The sequence below is a fragment of the Schistocerca piceifrons genome, chromosome 7 (assembly GCF_021461385.2).
Source record: "Schistocerca piceifrons isolate TAMUIC-IGC-003096 chromosome 7, iqSchPice1.1, whole genome shotgun sequence".
Classification (NCBI taxonomy): Eukaryota; Metazoa; Arthropoda; class Insecta; order Orthoptera; family Acrididae; genus Schistocerca; species Schistocerca piceifrons.
In genome coordinates this window covers 55,113,461-55,135,464 of record NC_060144.1, presented here as the reverse complement: position 1 = coordinate 55,135,464, position 22,004 = coordinate 55,113,461, and the positions used below count along the sequence as shown (strand labels likewise).

At 43.8% G+C, this 22,004-nt stretch overlaps 1 protein-coding gene across 2 annotated transcripts in view; it reads left to right on the top strand.

Annotated features, from left to right (window-relative positions):
* Positions 1–1,972: 1,972 nt before the first annotated feature.
* The window catches only part of LOC124804606 (steroid receptor seven-up, isoforms B/C), a 435,391-nt gene continuing 415,359 nt past the window's right edge, over positions 1,973–22,004 (top strand). For both annotated transcript variants that reach the window (XM_047264805.1, XM_047264804.1), the window contains exon 1: positions 1,973–2,118. In XM_047264805.1, the coding sequence (XP_047120761.1) occupies positions 2,100–2,118 (19 nt within the window). In that variant the 5' untranslated portion in view covers positions 1,973–2,099. The remainder of the gene's footprint in view (positions 2,119–22,004) is intronic.

The following is a 22,004-nucleotide window of genomic DNA, read 5'->3' as shown; positions in this document are numbered from 1 at the left end:
TTTAGAATGTTCTTTCGACACACTTTTGGAATTGGATAGTGGAATTACTGTTAAAAATGTACTTTTCATTTTGAATGCATATTTGAGAGTATAGTTGCCAAAAATTATTTTATTTTTGTTACGACTACCAAATATTTACATCACGTCTCACTATTGACTCGATTCTTCTTTAAAGGTAAGTGTGAATCATAAAATATACTAACTAGCTCTTCCAAAAACGGCCTTTTGTAATTGCCTTCGAGTACGCTTTATAATGTATTATTAAAAATTTTCTTTTCTTGTAATTAGATGCTATTTAATACATTATTCTTCTGACTGATATGAAATTATAAAAATTTTCACGTAGAACTAACCACTGCTATTGAGTACTGTAATATATTGGTGCTATGGTTTCTATAACAGGTAACATGTCTGTGTCATATCAAATAAAATGATTTTATGTGTGGGTCCCCATTTGTAGGCGAAACTCTTCTGTTACGTTTAATGGATACACTCCGCATCCTCTGGAGCGTTTTATTCAGTTTTATACTGGGGAAATTGTACACAGTGTGCAGTGCCTAGGAATTGGACTTGTCGCTTAAAAATGAGGAGAAGGTCTTGCATATATGTGGATCTGGAAATTTTTCTGAGTTACTAGACATGTTTATGAACTGTTGGCTGATTATTGCCAGTAGCTAGTGAAGCGTGGTGTTTTTGGAGTTCGGCTCTTCGTCATGACATCGAGCGTGCATCTCAGCGCGCATTACCCTGAATAGTGGATACGCTCAGGTTAATAAATTTCGAAAGTTGTGCGCTACGCTAGTTTAGCGAATTGGATTTCTATCGCTGATGTTATATCGAAATTTTACGCAGCTCCGTGTAGGGTCCCTTGCAGTGGTTATAGGAGCGTCTTTCCAGGTATTTTTGTGCGTGTTATAGGTATGATCTCATTGTAGCGGCGACATGTAACATGTGTGCACTCTCCAAGCAGTTCGTGCATTGTTTTAATCAGCAAACAAATAACCACTAAAAAATACGTACAGTGACAGTCTCAAACCACGGAATTTAAACGCATCTACAACCATGTTGGGAATACATTTTTCCTCTCATTCCTACGTGGCGAATCCGATGCCTGAGTGCTACCCTCAATTTTCGGTACACCCTTGTATAATTCAGCTTTCGCAGTCTCTTGAAAATCCAATTGTGTCTGCAATATACGATGTCCTATAATACTGTATACCCAAATGCCCATTCAGAAGACACCTTTATTACCTGTTAATTTTATTCAGAACACTATTTTGTAAAAGTCCACGTTAAAGATTCTTAATCAGACAGATTTATGAGCTTCAGTATACAGTTTGTAACTTCGTTGATAAACAAGGTTCGAGACCGAAAGATCAAAAATTACGTTCTTGTAAGGCCTTTGGAACAAATAAGAAATTTCAGCTTTAAAGTTGAAGGGATATCTTGTTGCTAAGTCCTGTGTTAGGCCCGGGTGAGTTTAAAAATTTCGAAATCACTTATACTGTTCCGCTAGAAACAGCAGTCGACATAAGTACAAGCCGGACGGGTCTGCTATTGCAACAGGAGATGATCGCCTTCTGATGGGGATTCGTACACTGCAATTTAGTAGAAGATAACAAAGGGAAGAAATAAAAAAGTTGTACAGGGTGGACAAAATAAAACTGGCGCAAAAAGTAAATTTAGTGTCCCTTGAGATAGGCAACACAACTTACATCATCCTCAGCATGGACAGAAGATGTAACTTGGGTTGTTTGTCGTAAGGTGCACGAAATATTTTTGGGGCCTGTTTATTCTGACCAGCCTGTAGATGTCAGTGTAAGCGTTAGTCGTGTTGTGTGTGCAAAATGCTGTGCTTGTTTAGCTATGACGTTGTGCTGGTGTTGATGTGTGTGCAATTAGAGTAGAGAGAGACCGCCAGACTGACTTGCGGCTAGAGTAATATCTGCAGGTTTCCATCGTTTGCAGGTTGCAAAAGCTTTTTCAAGAGAAGCGTTCGGCGCAACCTTACGTACTCGTGTCGCGGAAGCCGGAACTGTCCCATCGACCAACACCACCGCAACCAGTGCCAATATTGCCGCCTCAAGAAGTGTCTCAAGATGGGCATGAGGAGAGAAGGTGGGTACGCGCTATACGACCACAGCACAGGCCGCGAGCTCCCGACTTTGCTCGCCCCCACTCTGAACACTGTGTTCTGTGCTGTTTCGTGAGTACTCGCGCCATACAGCGTCATTAACTTAACGCCTAATCTCTCTCTCTTTGTTCCTGTTTCCAACACTGGATATGCAAGTGCGTCAGTGTTTGTCGTCTGACCGCAAGGTGCGGTGTTTTGCAGCCTCTAGTTGCATGAAACTAAGTCACGTAAAGAAAACCTTTCAGCAGACGTTCACGGTTTCATTTCTTACTCGTGACCGCAAGGCGTTACGATAACTGGCGTGGAATGTCACTTGAAACGCATTGTGGTCATCAGTAACCAGTGAAACATCTACAAACTTTTGTTACTTACGATCCCTGTTAGTTTCGAGCAGTACATTCCCGTATTCAGGTTGATTACTGCACATTGATAAAACCCACCTGAAGATGTCATGTAGCTCTCGAAACTGTCCGTGGTCGTACGTAACGAAGACATTTGTGACTTAACCAGTTATAGCTGCAAATAATCACTTAATGAAAAACTTTATTTACTAGACCATAATCACAATTATGACTTGTACCCAGATTTGGCTCATCTTAGTACGAGGCTTGCAGAAAAATACACAGTGGTCATTAAAGGATTGCTCTGGGCAGTGGAGATTGTTTCGCCATACTTTTCAATTATCACCTTTATTGGCAATTACTTCTGTGAACGATATCAAAGATTGAACTTTGTTTGCAGCGGGTACATAGTTGACACTGATGTTAACTCCCGTGATCGACATAATTTCCTGAATAACTACCATTGAAGGCACTGTATTTTACCCAGCCAAACAACCTCCAGTGCCCAATACGATGCTTTAATGACGATAACGTATCTCATTTATGTGCCTCATCTTAAGGCGAGCCCAAAATGCAGGAAACGGAAATTAATGAATATTTCATTAAGTGACAAGGTATAATTATTTGTAGCTATATATGATTTAACATACGGTCACGATGTTCAAAGTATACATGGCGGATAAGCTTTGCCGTGGCGATCTGCAGAAACTTTTTTTCACCTGATTTACTTTCGACAGTGACAGGCTATTGAGGAAGAAATTTAACATGAAAAGACCTGTAGTTAAAGTAACGAGTAATGTGTGAGAAGAGGCATCAGCTGACTCCTTGGCCTCTCACCTGTCTGTCTTTCTTGCAGCCTACTTGAGACACTTCTTATAGCAAACTCCTGCTAGCTATCCTGTAACAATAGCACCTGGACACACGCCAGCGGATTTTCTCAACCTAACCGCTCAAGAAAAACAGCGCAAGATTTCCGACACCTCACTTTCCTAGCTAAGATCTTTGGGATCAAGAATCTTTGCTGCCGGATATAGCGCCGAGCAGCAAAAGACAATGATCCCAGCGTTGGCGGGTGAGTGATTAACCACGTGAAAGATTTACCCTCAGCGTGTAGCTGGACTTGCAGAATTTTGTCTGCGCACTGAAAATGTTATGCATGTTCCGGAATCACTTAATTTTCGTTAGAGATATATGATGTGTTCTCGGACCTCTTGCAACATGTTTCTTTTGCTCTTTGGTTGAGAATTTCTGCTAACACATTCATTATATGGGTAGTGCATGCTGTTATTAATTTTCCTTTACTTCTGTACTACACTTCCGTTTTCCATAGATGTTGTGTAGAATAGCTCTCAGTGAAAAGTACCTTTCTCTTATGTATTTTATTGTATGTGCTTTCTTTTTTGTTTGTGAACAATGCTATGATGTTACCAGTATAAAAAGTTAACTACCGCATGATTTAACTATCGGTTCGGAAAACGATATGAAAAAAAGAATCTGAATGGGTGATGATAATTTACAGCAAGTGTGTCGATGTAAGTATTTTTCTTTTCTTATGTGACTGACAATGCTACGACACCACGCTCCAGCGCTCGAAAATCTTCGAACATGGAACCCGTATGGTAATAACAAGGTGAACCGACGAATCTTAGACAAAACGGTCCGCCCGTCAAAATCTGACAGTTCTCAATTGTTCGTAAATGTTGACAGGAACAAGATATGCTTCATTGGTAAGCCGTTAATCATTTTCAGACTTCCAGACAAACTTATAGACTTGCAGCGTTCGCAAAAGAATATCCGATTTTTCTCGCCAGCTACATCTGAAGATAATAGTGTGTATCGTAATTGTATCAGCTATTTGACAGCCACGCCTGTATAAAGGTCTCTACAAATTTCCATGCTTTACCATCTTTACGTATACCCACCTATGTCATTGCTGCATGTTTTATAATGCCATCTACCATTCATTACGTGGTAGTATCTGGCAGTGATACAGATAGCAAATTTCTTTTTGCAGATACTATTACTCTTCTTTTTGCCGTCCATTCAGTCGTTATCTTCAGCTGCCCTAAATACAAAGAAACTAATCAACAGGTTCTCTCACCACACTGTTAATTTGTGCCATTTTCTTTGCTATATCCTGCCTATGGATTATTTCTACGTTGTATCTTTTCACATCCTCTCGTTCAAATGTATGAATTTTAATTCAGCGTATTTATCGTGTTCTACTGCCGTTACTTCGAATGCTTCCCCTCTGTTTATTAGTATTCTCATACATTCGAAATTCTCTTTTATTTTCGTCCCTTCGTACCTGCAACATCGTTTCCTGTATCCATAACTACCTGTACTAAATAATTATTTCTCTCATCTATGTGTGGATAATCTTCATTGGTTAAAGTGCCGAAGTAGTTACCAATTTAATACAGTATAACTCGATATTATTAACTATGGTTCACTTCTGACTTTCTACGCAATCAGTCTGTTTTCAAATTTGTATCAATTTATACTCGGCCTCTTGCACCTTCATGATCACTTGCAGGCCGATAGTGGCTTACGACGTCAAACATGTAGCACATTTTCGATAAAATAGTTTCAGTTTTAGCTCTGTTTGGTTCTAGTTAAGCCCACTTACCCTACTATCCGTTTTCTTCTGAAATAGTATGTACCTAAAGTGCCTTGACTTTGCCGATGTCGTGAAAGCACGGGCCTGTTTGCGTCGCTGGTTCTACGTCCTCTCGAAACGGGTGAAGGTGTTTACGTAATTTCCCTTAAATACAAAACATTTTTCTGAGGTTTGTCAGTTACTCATGACTGCTCTGTTTGAGTCAATAGCAGGTTACTAACCAAAATTACCCATTATGACAAGTGTTACTTCAAAGGATTTACGCTGTTCATAATAAAAGTTACGATTTAATATCTGATCCCTGGAAGGAAATAAGGAGTATAATTCAAACTGCCACAGTATCGACTTCCACTATTCGACCTTTGGGCTCAATTGTAAAACAGAAGACTGCATAACCTCCACCATTGAAACTTGTATGTTTAAAAATGATCTCCAGTGTAATTCGTCTCCCAGATCGCTTCGTGGATTGTATGGATGGCGGTTACAACGAAGGAGTAGCGGACCGTTTCGAAGAACAGGAAAGCAGCGACTCTGACGCACATGGGCGGTCATGTTAGGCCACTGTTTTCATTCGTGTATTCGCGGGTCAATAACGGATTCTGTCCCGAGAGAAATTCCGTTTGAGGTCGCGCGGAGCAGCAACGGGCCAGAGTGTCGAGAAAAGGGCCAGGTGTCGGAGATGGAATAGAAGTTGAGGGGTGACGGGTGGACTGGCAGAAAGACGTGAGATGATAACCGCCGTCCAACGGAAGACGCTAAGAGGAAGTGAGGTTATCGGCCAACAGACCGCTCGGTGGTTGTCCGGTGTAACAGGTACATGTTTATCACACAGAGCACCGTGAAACTCCCGGTTCGCGGCTCTGTATCGATGAAAACCGGTTAAATATCCACGGTTTAACGGTAACCAGTTAGCACGGGGACTAGGTCGGTCCAGAGAACTTGCATTGATTCATTATTCGGGGAAAATAATGTAGAAAAAAAAAACGATCGTTCTTTGAATGGTAGCCAACGTGCGGCAACGGCCGAGATCGGACAGCGAAGTCCAGACGCCAGGTGGCGAGCAAAGGAGCCCACAATCTCGTTTGGGCGGGTCGGGAAGCGCAAGGACGATGGATCATCCGCGCTCGGCGTGCGACCTTCGGCAAAAGACGTTGGGGAAGAGGGAAACGTGACAGGCAGGCGACTTGCCTGGACCGAAAGTGGTGGAACTGGTCGGTATTTGCTCCTTTAACGAGCGGCGGAACTGGTATCGACGAGGAGCAGATAGGGGTCAAAACGCGGGCCCAACCGGTCAGCCGGACAGGTCGGGCAAGCGCGCCGCTCTTCCGGCTTCCGGCGGCCGGCAGGTGTCTGGTGGACGGTGGTCAGGGGACGGGACGGCCCGTTCCCGGATCGGGACGCGTCCGCCGCTGGGAACCTCCTTTGTGGGCGCCGGGCCGCGCTGACCGTTAGCTGCCCCGCGGTCACCAGCCGCCGCTCTGGCGAGGCCCGCATATCATTAGCAGGCGCCTGAACTACCGTTAGTGAGTGGCCCGGAGGCGCCCATCTGCATATCTTAATTGTCGGTCGCGTCGGCGAATCCTGCGAGAGCTGGGGGCCCGCACCTCGGTAACTCTCTCCAGGTTTTCTCAGAACTGGTGTGTGTGTGTGTGTGTGTGTGTGTGTGTGTGTGTGCTGTGCGGCCAGCTAGAGCCGCACGCGACGCGCCGTTCCCACAGATAAACTCGCCGCCCCGATATCCCGGCATCGATACGAGATCGCGGGCTCATAGCGAGTCTTACCCTGTTATAAGCTTTAATTACCGGAAGTCCGCTGCGACTGTTTCGTGACCTACGACAAACTGCAGATAATGTTCTCGTCGTATTGAGATGTAAACAAACCAAAAAGACTCTGATCTTTACCACCAGTCTGCGGTTCAGAGGCTTTCTTCTTCTTCTCGCCTCGCACTTTTTCAATAACGTGAAACAGAACTTTCTGTATAAAGTATTTCTCCAACTTGTCCGCTGCAGATCTCCTCAAATCTGAATACCAAGACAATGCTGATGCGAATGGGAGTAAATAGTAGAAGACACAACAACCGGGCCCAATTTTATAAGGTGCACTCAAATGGAAACAAGGCAGACGGAAAAAAGTAAGTAAACTGTATATTATTTCAAAAGTAATCGCCGTGACTGTTAATACGAGTGTCATTCAATAATTACAGAGACAAATTGGTCTCGAGAAAAAAGCTTTCATTTTTACAATACTTTTTCTACTTTTCAACATAAGCCCCTTGACGTTTACGCACTTGTTCCAACGGGCCACAAGCTTTTTTTTATACTGGCAGCAAAGAACTCTTTAACTTGATGTTTGAACCAATTTCCCACAAACTTTTTCACATCCTCGTTGTCCTGGAACCTCTACCCACGTAATGTCTCCTTCAGTGCACCAAACAAATGGAAATCACTACATGCTAAATTAGGACTGTAAGGGGGATGAATCAGTACTTCCCAGCCCATTTTGTCAATGGTTTCACAGGTTAGTTGAGCAATATGAGGACGTGCTTTGTCTTGCTGGATAATGACACTTCTCCTCTGAGATCCACGACCACTCTCTCTCTCATGGCCGGCTTCACCTTCTTTAAAAGCAAATCCGAGTAGTATTGGCTGTTCAATGTACGCTGCTCTTCGAGATAATCACAAAAAGTTGACCTTCAGCATTCCAAAACACCGTCAACATAACATTTTTGCTGATGCTTGGGTTTAGAATTTTTTCTTGACAGGTGAGTGTTGGTGTGCTTCCACTCCATTCCTTGTCTTTTTGATTCTGGCTCATAATATTGAAACCAAGTTTCATCACAAGTTAAAATTTTGTTGAGTAAGTGCTCAAATTCTCTTTCATAACCTTCCTTCAGCTCTGTGCACACTCTCAACCTTGTTTCCCTGTGTAGCCGCGTCAACTCCTCTGGGCCCCATCTTGCACATGTTTTGCGGTACTTCAGTTTGTTATGAACTGCTCTAGTACTAACTTGAAACTTATCAACTATCATTTACACAGTCGCATGGCGGTTGGCTCGAATAATTTCATCTGTTCACCTTCCATGGGAGAGACTTGAAACTGCAACTGAGTCGCGGCCTTTCTGAACAGCTCTACCTATCTGTAAAAATTGGCACGATTCATACAACCTTCACCATAAGCTTCAGACATTCTACTGTATATATTCAATGGTTTCTCGCCTTCAACAAGTAAAAAAACGAATAACAGAACGTTATTCAACTGACGTGGACGTTTCAAGCGGACTCGCCATCTTGAAACGTATTTTTGAGGTTATAGACAAAGCAATGTTGATACATCATTCCAGTGAAGCCTAATTAAAGTCATAAAAGTACCAAACTTGCCCTAGTAACAGTTCTTTCCCCAGACCAATTTGTCTCTTTAATTAATTGAATGACCCTCGTACATTTATCCCACTGTGAGACGATCGATGCCTTCACGGAAAAGTGTTTGCAGCAGCATTCAGAACCGTGACTGTACGAAAGGTCCCGAGCAGGCAGGCAAATACAATCTACAAAGTTGTCACGGGCGTGCAGCTCATCTCGGAAATAAATCGACTGCCTGAAGGCAGCAAACCCATACAGTACATTTGTATAAACAGGTATAGTGTTACCTATTTATCTATACAATGGTACGCTAGAGATTTGCTACTTTCTACTAACGAAGCGAAAGCCGACTGCCAAAGGAACATTGCTATAAACTCCGAAATGTCCTTTTACATGTCAGAAAAATGTTCTTCCATATAACAATTTCAGACGTAAACTGTTAAAATAAATACCGTCAGTGGATTGCGAACTTTTTTTTTTTTCGAACTCGGGCCATTTATGACGGCGATTTGACGCTCTACCAACTAACCCAGCAGTAACATTCACATTAATAGCTCATAGATACGCTTTTCCCAGATTCCGTAGTTCTGGTGTTACCTTTAATTATGGGTTACGCATCTTCTGCTGGACGACAGCATACAGCACGAACTAAACTGGTGTTTTGGTTGGTACTCTATCGACACACAACGTTTGGTACCGTCTGCTCTCAGCTACAGACAGCGGAAATGCCATGTGACTTACATTCTTCACATTACGGCGGTGCTGCCAATGCTGTTTATTCAGCCCCGATTCTCACAAACCCTCGACTTCCTTTGCCATCCTTCTGTATATTATTCTTGTCTGGTTGCCTGTGCTTTTAAACTGGTTGTGCGATAGGTCTCTCACTTATCTGATCTTACTGTCTTCGGAATTTTGCGGATGGTATTTTTCTGAAAGTCTGATGGTATGTCTCCACTCTCTTCAACACGCCAGCTGCAATAATCGTTCGTTTGGCGCTCCCCCAATTCATTTTAGACATTACGATTTAGTTTGGTATGGACACAGATTTCACTGGGTGCAGTTGACTTATGTCCAATCGCCGGTACCTAGGTACCGACCCCGCCGTTTTGTGCTACCCTTTTTTTTTTTCTCCTCCTTTGCGTGACTGCTGAATACGTTCTAGGAAAGAACCGACAGCTGCGAATAAATACGTAGCTTACTGGAATTTCGGGGGAGATTCACAGTGGGGAAGCGTTGAGCGCCGACCTGCCGGGGTCGAGACAGCGAAGAGTGCAACAGTAGAGGGCCCTTCGCGGAAAACGCGCACAGTGCCCTGCGGCGACAAGAGGGCTGGCCGCTGGCCGCAATTGCTAATGGATTATCAATACGAGGCGCGCGGCGCCGCCGGTAATTGGATGAAGTGCGGCGGCGGCGGCGGTGGTGACTCTGCGGTTTCGCGGCCGCCGGGCGCTCCGTGTGAGAGCCAGGTTGCAGCAGTCCAGCGCCGCGCACAGGGAGTTTTTCCCCTACGTGCAATCACGCAGTCGGACTGCAGTCTGCAGCACAATCGTGTTGCTGGTTAACACCGACTGAGAACAAGTGTATGCCTGAACGAGGTCCGCAACGTGTTTATATCTACATCTCTGCATCTATACTCCACATGCCGCATGAAGGACTGTGGCGGAGGGTGCTTCGTGTACCACAGTGAATCTCCTGCTCCCCCCCTCCACCCCCCCCCCCTCCACCGTGTCCCAGTTGCGAAAGGTACGCTGCGATTTAGAAAAGATTGCTGTATGGTGTGGCAGGTGGCAGTTGACGTTAAATAACGAAAAGTGTGAGGTGATCCACATGAGTTCCAAAAGAAATCCGATGGAATTCGATTACTCGATAAATAGTACAATTCTCAAGGCTGTCAATTCAACTAAGTACCTGGGTGTTAAAATTAAGAACAACTTCAGTTGGAAAGACCACACAGATAATATTGTGGGGAAGGCGAGTCAAAGGTTGCGTTTCATTGGCAGGACACTTAGAAGATGCAACAAGTCCACTAAAGAGACAACTTACACTACACTCGTTCGTCCTCTGTTAGAATATTGCTGCGCGGTGTGGGATGCTTACCAGGTGGGATTGACGGAGGACATCGAAAGGGTGCAAAAAAGGGCAGCTCGTTTTGTATTATCACGTAATAGGGGAGAGAGTGTGGCAGATATGATAACGCGAGTTGGGATGGAAGTCATTAAAGCAAAGACGTTTTTCGTCGCTGCGAGATCTATTTATGAAATTTCAGTCACCAACTTTCTCTTCCGAATGCAAAAATATTTTGTTGAGCCCAACCTACATAGATAGGAATGATCATCAAAATAAAATAAGAGAAATCAGAGCTCGAACAGAAAGGTTTAGCTGTTCGTTTTTCCCGCGCGCTGTTGGGGAGTGGAATGGTAGAGAGGTAGTATGATTGTGGTTCGATGAACCCTCTGCCAAGCACTTAAATGTGAATTGCAGAGTAATCATGTAGATGTAGGTGAGGAAGAACGGAAGCTTTCCTGACTCGGCTGGAATCTCTCTAACCTTACCGTCATAGACCTTTTGCGATCCACAGAGTGTTTCAAAATTATACCGACAAGCTTGGAAGGGATGCTGAATGTGTCTTGAGGAACAAAATGAGGATGGAAACCCGTGCCCGGAAACGCCATCCAACGACGCAACAGAGCGTCGAAGTTTTAAGGGCCGCGACTTTGCATGTAGGTATACAAAGGGTGATTTCGTGATGATGTTACGAACTTTTAGGGATGATAAACGAGGATAAACGCGTCAACTTGAGGTAAGAGACCCTGGCCCGGAAACGAACGTGTCAAAAGCTATAAACTAAAATCGTTCTGATGCCTCTGACAGTGGAATACATGCGCCGGTACTGTTGTTTCTGACATTGTAGGATAGGCAACATTCAGAGGTGATAGTATGGACCAAAACAAGATCAAAATGCATACTTTAAGAACTATAGACACTTGTTCCATAGAGAGGATGTGTATAAGACTATCGAAGATGCTCATGAAGTTCTCATAGATCCTCACATATGCATTTTGGAGCTCTTGTTTACGAGACTTTTTTTCTTGTTTTCGCTATACTACCACCTCTGAAACTTGCCTACCCTACGATCTTAGCAACAACACTACCGGTATACGTATTCCACTGTCGGACGCATCAGAACGATATCAATTTTTCGACTCGTTCGTTTGTGCAGCAGGGTCCCCCCTTACCTCAAACTGATGCATTTATCCTTCTCCATGACCTCTGCAAGTTCATAACAGCATAATCAACCTGTATATCTGCATACATCTACAGGATCCAGCGCCTATAGCATCGAAGCTCTGTAGTGTGATTGGATGACGTTTACGGATACGGAATCCTTTTCTCATTTTGTTTGTAAAGACACCTTCTACATCCATTGGAAGTTTGTCAATGTTATTTTGAAACACTCTGTATATGAAAGAGAAAAGCAATATCTTATGGGGAACCATTTTCCTGCGTAGACTGTCTTTTTATTTTTTGTTTAACGTTTTTAAATAACCACTCTGTTTCATTGTTAGTAAATAGCTGATTTCGTCCCTATAGAGATTATCAAGCTATATCTCAGCGAAACAAAAACCGCAATGAATAGAGAGAGCATGATACATTACGTTCAGGTGTGTGGAGGAAATTAACATGCGACGGCGCCCCTAAATCCACATGAAAAATGTAAAAAATGCGACCGTTGTGCAGGTTTTGTCACTGTGCCAGCATACAACACATTAAAACCCGCTAGTGTAACTATTTAAAATGTAACTGTACGTGGCGTCTTCAGCGTGTTGAAATCAAATGGAGAGAGTGTCAAAGAACTTAACGGATAATTTCTTGTAGCACTGCCAGTCATTCCATTTCCTCGGAAATTTGCGAGGGCAAAACGTTTGTATGCCTCCGTACGAACCTTGATATCTCCTGTCCTGTCTTTGCGGTTCTTAGGCGAGATGTACGTTGGTGGCTGTAGGATCGTACCGCAGTCAGCCCCAAATGCCGCTTCCGTACAGTTTCACAGCAGTGTTTCCCGAAATGAACGTCTTCTTCCTTCTAGAAAATCTGGCGTAGATTATACCTAACGTTCCAAATGATTCAATTTTTCCTCTTTCTTGACATTATTCCAATAATTGTTTTAATCCTTACAACAACGTTATCAAAAAAATTAATCAATGGCCGGGAAAAAAGATCACCATTCGAGTGTGGGTTTGATCCAAAAAGATCAGCGAGTCCACGCAGCGTTTCCGTAATACTCCCGAGTTGACCGAACCTACCGGCAACAAACCTAATAACACACGTCTTAATTGCTCCGATGCCTTCCTTTAATAAGACCTCGTAAGCATCCAGAAAATTCCTAAAGTACTCAGGAATGGGTCACATAAGCGTTCTGTACTTGGTGTGCTTTATAGCTGAAGTACACTTTCCCATAATTCTCCCAATAAACCCAAGTCCACCAGTCGCCTTCCCTTAAGCCAACTCTACGTGCTCTTTCCGTTTCGTGTCGCTTTGCAACATAACGCCTACGTAACGTGACTGTGTAAAGCAGCACACCACTGATTCTGTACTCAAACTTTACAGGATTGTTTTTCCTACTCATCTGCATAAACTTAGGTTTTTCCCCATTCAGAGCGAGTATCAGTCAGCACATCGCAGAGAAATTGTATCCGTCTTGTGTCCTCATACAGTCACATAAAGACACCTTCCCGTCCATTACAGCAAATAGTCACAGATTGCTGCTCGCCCCGTCCTGTTACAATTCCCAGACGCACTCCTGACGATACCCTTGTCTTTTGTGAGTACTCACGGTGCAGAACACCATACTGGATTTTATTACTTATGGAAAAACTGGTAGAAGCCGACCTCGGGGAAGATCAGTTTGGATTCCGTAGAAATGTTGGAACACGTGAGGCAATACTGACCCTACGACTTATCTTAGAAGAAAGATTAAGGAAAGGCAAATCTACGTTTCTAGCATTTGTAGACTTAGAGAAAGCTTTTGACAATGTTAACTGGAATACTCTCTTTCAAATTCTGAAGATGGCAGCGGTAAAATACAGGGAGCGAAAGGTTATTTACAGTTTGTACAGAAACCAGATGGCAGTTACAAGAGTCGAGGGACATGAAAGGGAAACAGTGGTTGGGAAGGGAGTGAGACAGGGTTGTAGCCTCTCCCCAATGTTATTCAATCCGTATATTGAGCAAGCAGTAAAGGAAACAAACGAAAAATTCAGAGTAGGTATTAAAATCCATGGAGAAGAAATAAAAACTTTGAGGTTCGCCGATGACATTGTAATTCTGTCAGAGACAGCAAAGGACTTGGAAGAGCAGTTGAACGCAATGGACAGTGTCTTGAATGGAGGGTATAACATGAACATCAACAAAAGCAAAACGAGGATAATGGAATGTAGTCGCTTTAAGTCGGGTGATGCTGAGGAAATTAGATTAGGAAATGAGACACTTAAAGTAGTAAAGGAGTTTTGCTATTTGGGGAGCAAAAAACTGATGATGGTCGAAGTAGAGAGGATATAAAATGTAGACTGGCTATGGCAAGGAAAGCGTTTCTGAAGAGGAGAAATTTGTTTACATCGAGTGTAGATTTAAGTGTCAGGAAGTCATTTCTGAAAGTATTTGTATGGAGTGTAGCCATGTATGGAAGTGAGACATGGACGATAAATAGTTTAGACAAGAAGAGAATAGAAGCTTTCGAAATGTGGTGCTACAGAAGAATGCCGAAGGTTACATGGGTATATCAGATAACTAATGAGGAGGTATTGAATAGAATTGGGGAGGAGTTTGTGGGACAACTTGACTAGAAAAAGGGATCGGTTGGTAGGACATGTTCTGAGGCATCAAGGGATCACCAATTTGGTACTGGAGGGCAGCGTGGAGGGTAAAAATCGTAGAGGGAGACCAAGAGATGAATACACTAAGCAGATTCAGAAGGATGTAGGCTGCAGTAGGTACTGGGAGATGAAGACGCTTGCATAGGATAGAGTAGCATGGAGAGCTGCATCAAACCAGTCTCAGGACTGAAGACCACAACAACAACAACAACAACAATAACAACAACAACAACAAGAAGTATTCGAGCCACTAACATATCTGAGGACCTAATCCTCACCCGAGCTTCGTTAACATCCTGCCGTGTGGCACTGTGTCAAACGCTTCCCGGAAATACAGGAGTATGGACTCTGTTTTTTTGCGCTTCATCCACGGTTCGCAGAATATTGTGCGAGAAACGAACAAGTTGAGTTTGGCACGAGCGATGTTTGCTAAATCCATGTTGATGTAGATTTAACCGACGTGTCAGGTTGCTGAAGGGAGCCAGCGAGTGGCCATCGTCACAGTGTGAAGCGAGATGCCGATAAGCACTCGGTCAGCTCGAACGCCAAGTCCAGGTATGATCCTTCGTCCACTCGATCGTTCGCCTCGTGTTCGTGGCTGGAGTTTTTGTGGTTGTCTCAGGTACTGTCGGGATGGCCACTTTCAGTGGAAGGGTGTCCCGGACTACAACAACAGGATGCGAACAGGCCGTGAGCAGGCATCGACACGGAGCAGCAAAGGAGGCGCGCGCGGGAAAAAACTCTGGGGCCAGCGGGCGGTCCGGCGGAGGTAAAAAGCCCGCTGGGGGGGGGGGGGGGAGGGGGCGCGCCCCGTGTTTACTGCAGCCCCCTCCTCTCCTCGGGGCCGTCATTAAAAACGCCGGCGGCCCGCAACCCTTCGGGCCGGGCTGGAGAAATATTGGAGGCGAATCGGCTGGACAGGCGTAGCGGCTGGGGAATCCCCGACTCTTGTGTCGGGTCGACGTCCGCGCCCTGAAGATGCGGCGGTCGCCGGAACGGCACACACACAGACGCGCGCTCTGCCGTCCCATCCCATACAAAAGTGACAAGTGGCTTTCGCCCTCTCTCGCTTTCCCTTCAGGCTACAGTTTTTTTTGTGTTTGCTCGCGTCTTTTGTACAGTGCTCGGCGCGACTGCGTTCTTCGAAAGGGAATCCTAGTCTCGTCTTGTCTTTCCCTTTCCGGGAAGGACCAGCTCCGCGGAGTAGCTCCGCACATTGCGCTGTTGTGTTCCGTGGTGGAGGCCATAAATCCTCGTCGCTGACAAAGAAACCAAAAACAGAAAAACGCTTTACCATAGCACGGAGGTATTACGCTGGCATCCGCCTTGCTTTGGTGCGAGAGAGACTATTTGAACATATATTAAAACAATGTCAGAACCGTGTACGTTTGTTCTCTCCGAGCTACGGCGCAGCGCATGGCGAAGGATGCATTAAGTCTGAATGTTAATTCCCATTCCCGTTTTCACTCCGCTACATTTGTGGCTTTTGCACGAGGGGGAACGGTTGCTACCACAGGCTAATGGCGAGCTATTCACTAATTTACTGCCTTAACGAAACATTCTCATTTGTATTTTTACTAATAACGATAACGATCACTTATCATAAAAACTGGCAACGACGAAGTATTAGAAGCAATGAAAGCAGGATTACACGAGATGGTAGAAGTGCATTGGCATGGGCAAAGAAAGCGTTCTTCAATTAAAGGCTCTGCTGCCTCCAAAAAGGAGGAGGAAATTTCCTACACTGTACATCTGGTACACAGCATTGTATGGAAGCGAAACATGGATCGTCGGTATTTCGTAGAATTGTTCCCAATTCGAGTTTCAGATGTAGTGGCATCGAAGAATGACAACAATTAAGTGCACAGGTAAAACACGAAGTGAAGAAATACTGAAAAGATTAGGTGAGGGAAGAAGTCTATGGCAGATTCCTATCAAAAGATGTCACAAAGTAGTGAGAACACCTGCTACAGTTCCCGGGAATACTTAACCTGGAACTGGATGCACCAGTAGAGCGACAAAAATAGTCCAGATGGCACAATAGTGCAACATGCAAACCAGATCACGGGTGGCGATGGGCGTGATAGTTACGTAGAGACAAAATGTTTAGCAAAACATACGAACGGATAGCACAGCGTCATATGCATTTAATCAATACATTTCTAAAGAGATTAGGAGAGTCATTAACAGATGACACAAACTGCTTCCTTTGGAAAAGAATATCGCCTCATAAGGGAAGAAATAATGAATTGTGTGATTCAAAATTTGGAAGCCCGGTGACACATATTATGCCACTGTCACTCTGACTTGGAACATAAGGCTTTAACATTGTTAAGTTTAAATATTGAACTCATTAACTCATTTGCAATCACACATTCGATGGTGATTTTTATATTAGATTGTTTAAACTTTCGGAGGTTGGGGTAGATCTCTGATTTTATTCTAAACCCCTTGGTGGCCAAAACTGCTTATTTCGTTGCACACTACCCAAAATTGTGATTGTACCAAAAGTATCCTAATAAACATTTATCATCCATTTCGATATTTAAATTTAACGTATGTAACGTGCTTTCGTCTCCAGCTCTTCCATGCAAACGGATAACAAGTTCCGTTAATCGTCTCATAGCAGTAGCTGAGTCACGGATGGTGTAGCCACAATCTATAACAGGAAGAGAAAGTAAAATTATCCTATCAAAAGTATCGGAACACTCCTGCGTAATCTGGGATTAACACTAGATGTCACGGTGGGCAGATCCATGAGTATAGGAGGAGACCTGGCTTGCTGCGTCAGTAGAGAAGCAGTAAAAGCAGACAGGATTAGTCAGCAGAGTTTAGTGTCTTCCAATGTGGACTAAGCTGGATAATACCTGTGTAACAGATCCATCAGGATAATTTGAAGCATCAGCGGAAAAAAGGGCTAACTCTCAAATGTAAAACCTTAGAGATTAGTGTTGCCATCTGTTGCTGGGTACGGGAACAATCAAAAGTGACAATGGTCTCACCCCTAAACATCCTAATCTGCCAGCTTCCAAATCCTAAGGAGACGATTTCGATACCCAGTCACTCCCAGGATTTTAATCTGTCCCTTATCACCTGTTTTATCTCTGATAACTGTTAATGCCAAAAATTTCGAGATGTACTTTGTTTCGGAGTCCAAGTTAAACTATAGGTCTTCCTATAACTAGCTGGGATAGTCATTTCAAAGGTGGGAAGAAGGCAACGGCACACTGCTTCGGCCGGCCGGAGTGGCCGAGCGGTTCTAGGCGCTTCAGTCTGGAACCGCGCTACCGCTACGGTCGCAGGTTCGAATCCTGCCTCAGGCATGGATGTGTGTGATGTCCATAGGTTAGTTACGTTTAAGTAGTTCTAAGTTCTATGGACTGATGACCTCAGCAGTTAAGTCGCATAGTGCTCGGAGCCATTTCAACCATTTTGAACACTGCTTCCAACAGTACCATAGCACTGTGGTGTGCAACTCAAAAGCTGTAAGTCTTGTTTCCTAAACACGCGTGGAACGGAAAATGGAAGTAAAAGGTGAAAAAACAGTCTGGTTGCTACACCGTGATGACACTGGTGAATTTGAAGACATCTTCCGGTGTACAGGGTGTTACAAAAAGGTACGGCCAAACTTTCAGGAAACATTCCTCACACACAAATAAAGAAAAGATGCTATGTGGACATGTGTCCGGAAACGCTTAGTTTCCATGTTAGAGCTCATTTTAGTTTCGTCAGTATGTACTGATCAGATTGTAAATTGTCACAATCAACATGTGTGGGCTGACGAGAATCCGCACGCAATTGTGCAATCACGTCATCAACACAGATTTTCTGTGAACGTTTGGGCAGGCATTGATTGGGCCCCATGTTCTTCCACCTACGCTCAATGGAGCACGTTATCATAATTTCGTACGGGATACTGTACCTGTGCTGCTAGAACATGTGCCTTTACAAGTACGACACAACATGTGGTTCATGCACGATGGAGCTCCTGCAAATTTCAGTCGAAGTGTTCGTACGCTTCTCAACAACAGATTCGGTGACCGATGGATTGGTAGAGGCGGACCAATTCCATGGCCTCCACGCTCTCCTGACCGCAACCCTCTTGACTTTCATTTATGGGCACATTTGAAAGCTCTTGTCTACGCAACCCCGGTACCAAATGTAGAGACTCTTCGTGCTCGTATTGTGGACGGCTGTGATACAGTACGCCATTCTCCAGGGCTGCAGGAGCGCATCAGGGATTCCATGCGACGGAGGGTGGATGCATGTATCCTCACTAACGGAGGACATTTTGAACATTTCCTGTAACAAAGTGTTTGAAGTCACGCTGGTACGTTCTGTTGCTGTGCGTTTCCATTCCATGATTAATGTGATTTGAAGAGAAGTAATAAAATGAGCTCTAACATGGAAAGTAAGCGTTTCCGGACACATGTCCGCATAACATATTTTCTTTCTTTGTGTGTGAGGAATGTTTCCTGAAAGTTTGGCCGTACCTTTTTGCAACACCCTGTATACACGGCGAATTGATTGAAGTTGGGCAAGTAGTCTACTTCAAGGGGCCGCAGGAGACGCGATGGGCTAAAACGTCAGTGTCGTATCCAGTGGGTCCTGCAGCAGGCAATGCAGTTCACGCTGAGGAGCCCGCAAGTTCACCAAAGAGTACAGGGCGTGAGGGGAAGCGGTTTTTCGCAGTAAATGCTGCGCCCCCGTATTCCCTGCGGGTCGCAGGCCACCACGTGTCAGGGACTCGAAAACCGCGATATGGCCAGCGCCGGCCGGCCAATCAATACGCAATTCCGTAACCACGTTACGGCATTGTGATGGAGAGCAAAAGCCTTCGACCAAAAATGATTGAACCGAGCGCATTTGGATAATCTAATATGGCCTTTCGACGTTATTAAATTGCCTTTTATTTAAATCGCGGTGCTGCGGGTCCCCAGGCGCTGCGACACGTACAGCCGTGTGCGCAAAGCGAAAAAAAAAGGCGGTGTGGTGGTGGGGGGACTTTAAGCAGTCAGCGGTCACGTCATCGCATCCCGTGTGGGCGGGTAACACTGTGCGTTGTGTTATTACGCGGAGCTGCTCGGAGTGCTTTTTGAGGGTAGTCGTTGAGTGTGAAGTAATAAAATAAACTGAGATAGGTCTAGAAAGAACGTCGTCTCCAAACAGGTGACTGTTGCGAGGGAGAAGATGTATCCATATAAATATTAAGTTCAGTTTTTGAAATGCTGCAGCCACTCAGCAGGAAACAGAAATGAATTACGGTTAACTAAAGATACGGCTATAAAAGATGGAAAACAGAGTTCGATAAGCAATTTCCTGAGAAGATTTGTCCATCAGTGGCATGGCTATGTAAAAAATATTGAAGAAAAAATTAACAGAAATTACCGCATGTGCCAATGTTCATGTGGGCATCTTTTGGTGTATGTAATCCCGAAACGTAATGTTTCAGTAATTTGTGGTTGTTACTCAATGAATTTCCTGCTTTGACATCTAACACAACCTTCTTGACTAAATAACTCTTTGCACAACCACTGTAGATAACCGTCAACGCGGGTACGGAGCTACATCTGCTGTATTCTAGCGACAAACAGGAGAAGTATCTTACGATCGAGACAGTGTTTAAAATGTATTTTAAAGAACAGACATCTAATTGGGCAAGGGATAAGGGCATTCATCATGATTGTATCATTCTCGTCAGCGTCGTTTTGTGCGTATCGTATTTCCTTGTTTTTCTTCGCACGCAAGTATACCACCTGACGTGAGCGACGTAGAGTTTACGTCAAAATCAGCCTCCCGATACTGAATTGTACATCCTGTAATGTCATGAAATTTCATCGGTTGTTTCGGTTTGCTAATATATGAAAAAAGCCACTGAATGTACGTGTCAGTTTGCGAGGTGCAAAACATGTGTATTGACATGAGTGACAAAAGTTTCTGAAAATTTTCCAAGCATACGAAAAAATTTGTGTGGATAAGCACTTTTTAGTCACGTCAGACAATACTTTGTAATGTATTCTTGAAAGACAATGTTTTGGATTTCGCGTTCAGTTAATGAGCGCATTCAGCTGAATTCGTTCACAGCACGTCGTATGCCATTCTGAAATTAGATGACCTCCGTTTCTTCTCCTCCTTATTACGGGAATATTTCCTTCAGTTTCATTACTAATAAGTGGGAAGTCGTTACGACTTAACTAACGGAATACCCGGTTGAGTCGCACGTTAACAACAAGTGCAGTCGTATGCGGAATTTGAGTTCTGCTACACGTGATCATGAACGAAACATTTAAAGAGATTTTACAGATATAAACTCACAGTGATACAATTAGATAGGGACCAGCCGCCGACCACTGTACGTAAGCTGTTGGTACTCGTAATAGCAGTTTCTAGTTGAATGGCCTCAATACCTTTAAGTAGCACTATTCTCCATCCGCTTTTTGGCCTTCTACTGTCCTTGGGTGACACTTAACAAAGAAAATGTTATACCCTTTTCTAACGACGCGTAATATCTGAAACGCTGGAAGAAGGTGGCGGATGATATTCGAGTATAAGATTGAATTTTCAAGAGGAATGGAAGTTAAAGATTTAGGAACGGGGTGAACTGACTTTCCAATTACATTGATTTCTGTTAAAGTTAATTTCGGTAAGTGGTATTTTTAGTTGTGATTTGCCACAGTTTAAAATCACATTTCACTAATTCACGACCTGCGTTCCTGCGCAGTTCACCACCGTTAAAATGTTCCTGCAGCTATTTATCACCATAGCTGTTATACTGTGATGAGTTACAGCTAACCACTAACTGTCATTGACAAATATATCTACCAACTGGTATATCTGGCCCGGTGAACTGTATCACTGCAAAGTAGGTGATATGTTGTCCCTGTAAATGTGATCGCTTATCAGGACTAAGGTTAGTATTTTCGGTAATTCAACTGCCAAAAAGTTACGTGAGATGATATTGTTGGTATTTTCAGCTATTATTCCTCAGTTGCTACATGTTAAACAAACGCTACGTTTACTGTTAAGACACTCCTACAGTCGAGTAAACGGAAGGAAATGCCTGACACTGCCAGCGGTTTTGACAGGTTTGTACTGCGAAGCGGAGATGACTGTAAGCGAAAAAAAAAGTCATCTGCAGAGTTCTAACGAGGCGTTGCCATAGAGATGTTTAGAGAATCGCGTTGTAGATACGCGAAGCAGACGCGCCCAGCGGACAGAAATTCATCTCACACCGAGACTACTGCGTAGTGTCAAAGGTTTCTTCACTAATACATGCAAATGAATTTTTTTCGATATTACACTGCAAGCATATTTCATTTTATGTTTTCGTTTCTAATAGAATATAGGCAAAAAGAATACCCGGGCAGCTCTGTGTTTGTCAGCTAGCAACCTTATAACTGTGGCTTCCTCGTAGTACGAATGCCATAAGCCAGTGCTCAACTAGTGACTGAAATCACAGCCACAAATTGATGACGTGGTATCGTGAAAAGTATGACTTCTTGATGACTTGCGGTTTGTAACGGTTACGTGATTTCTGGCCCACCTGTATGGAGAATGCCATAAGCCAGTGCTCAACTAGTGACTGAAATCACAGCCACAAATTGATGACGTGGTATCGTGAAAAGCATGACTTCTTGATGACTTGTGGTTTGTAACGGTTACTTGATTTCTGGTCCA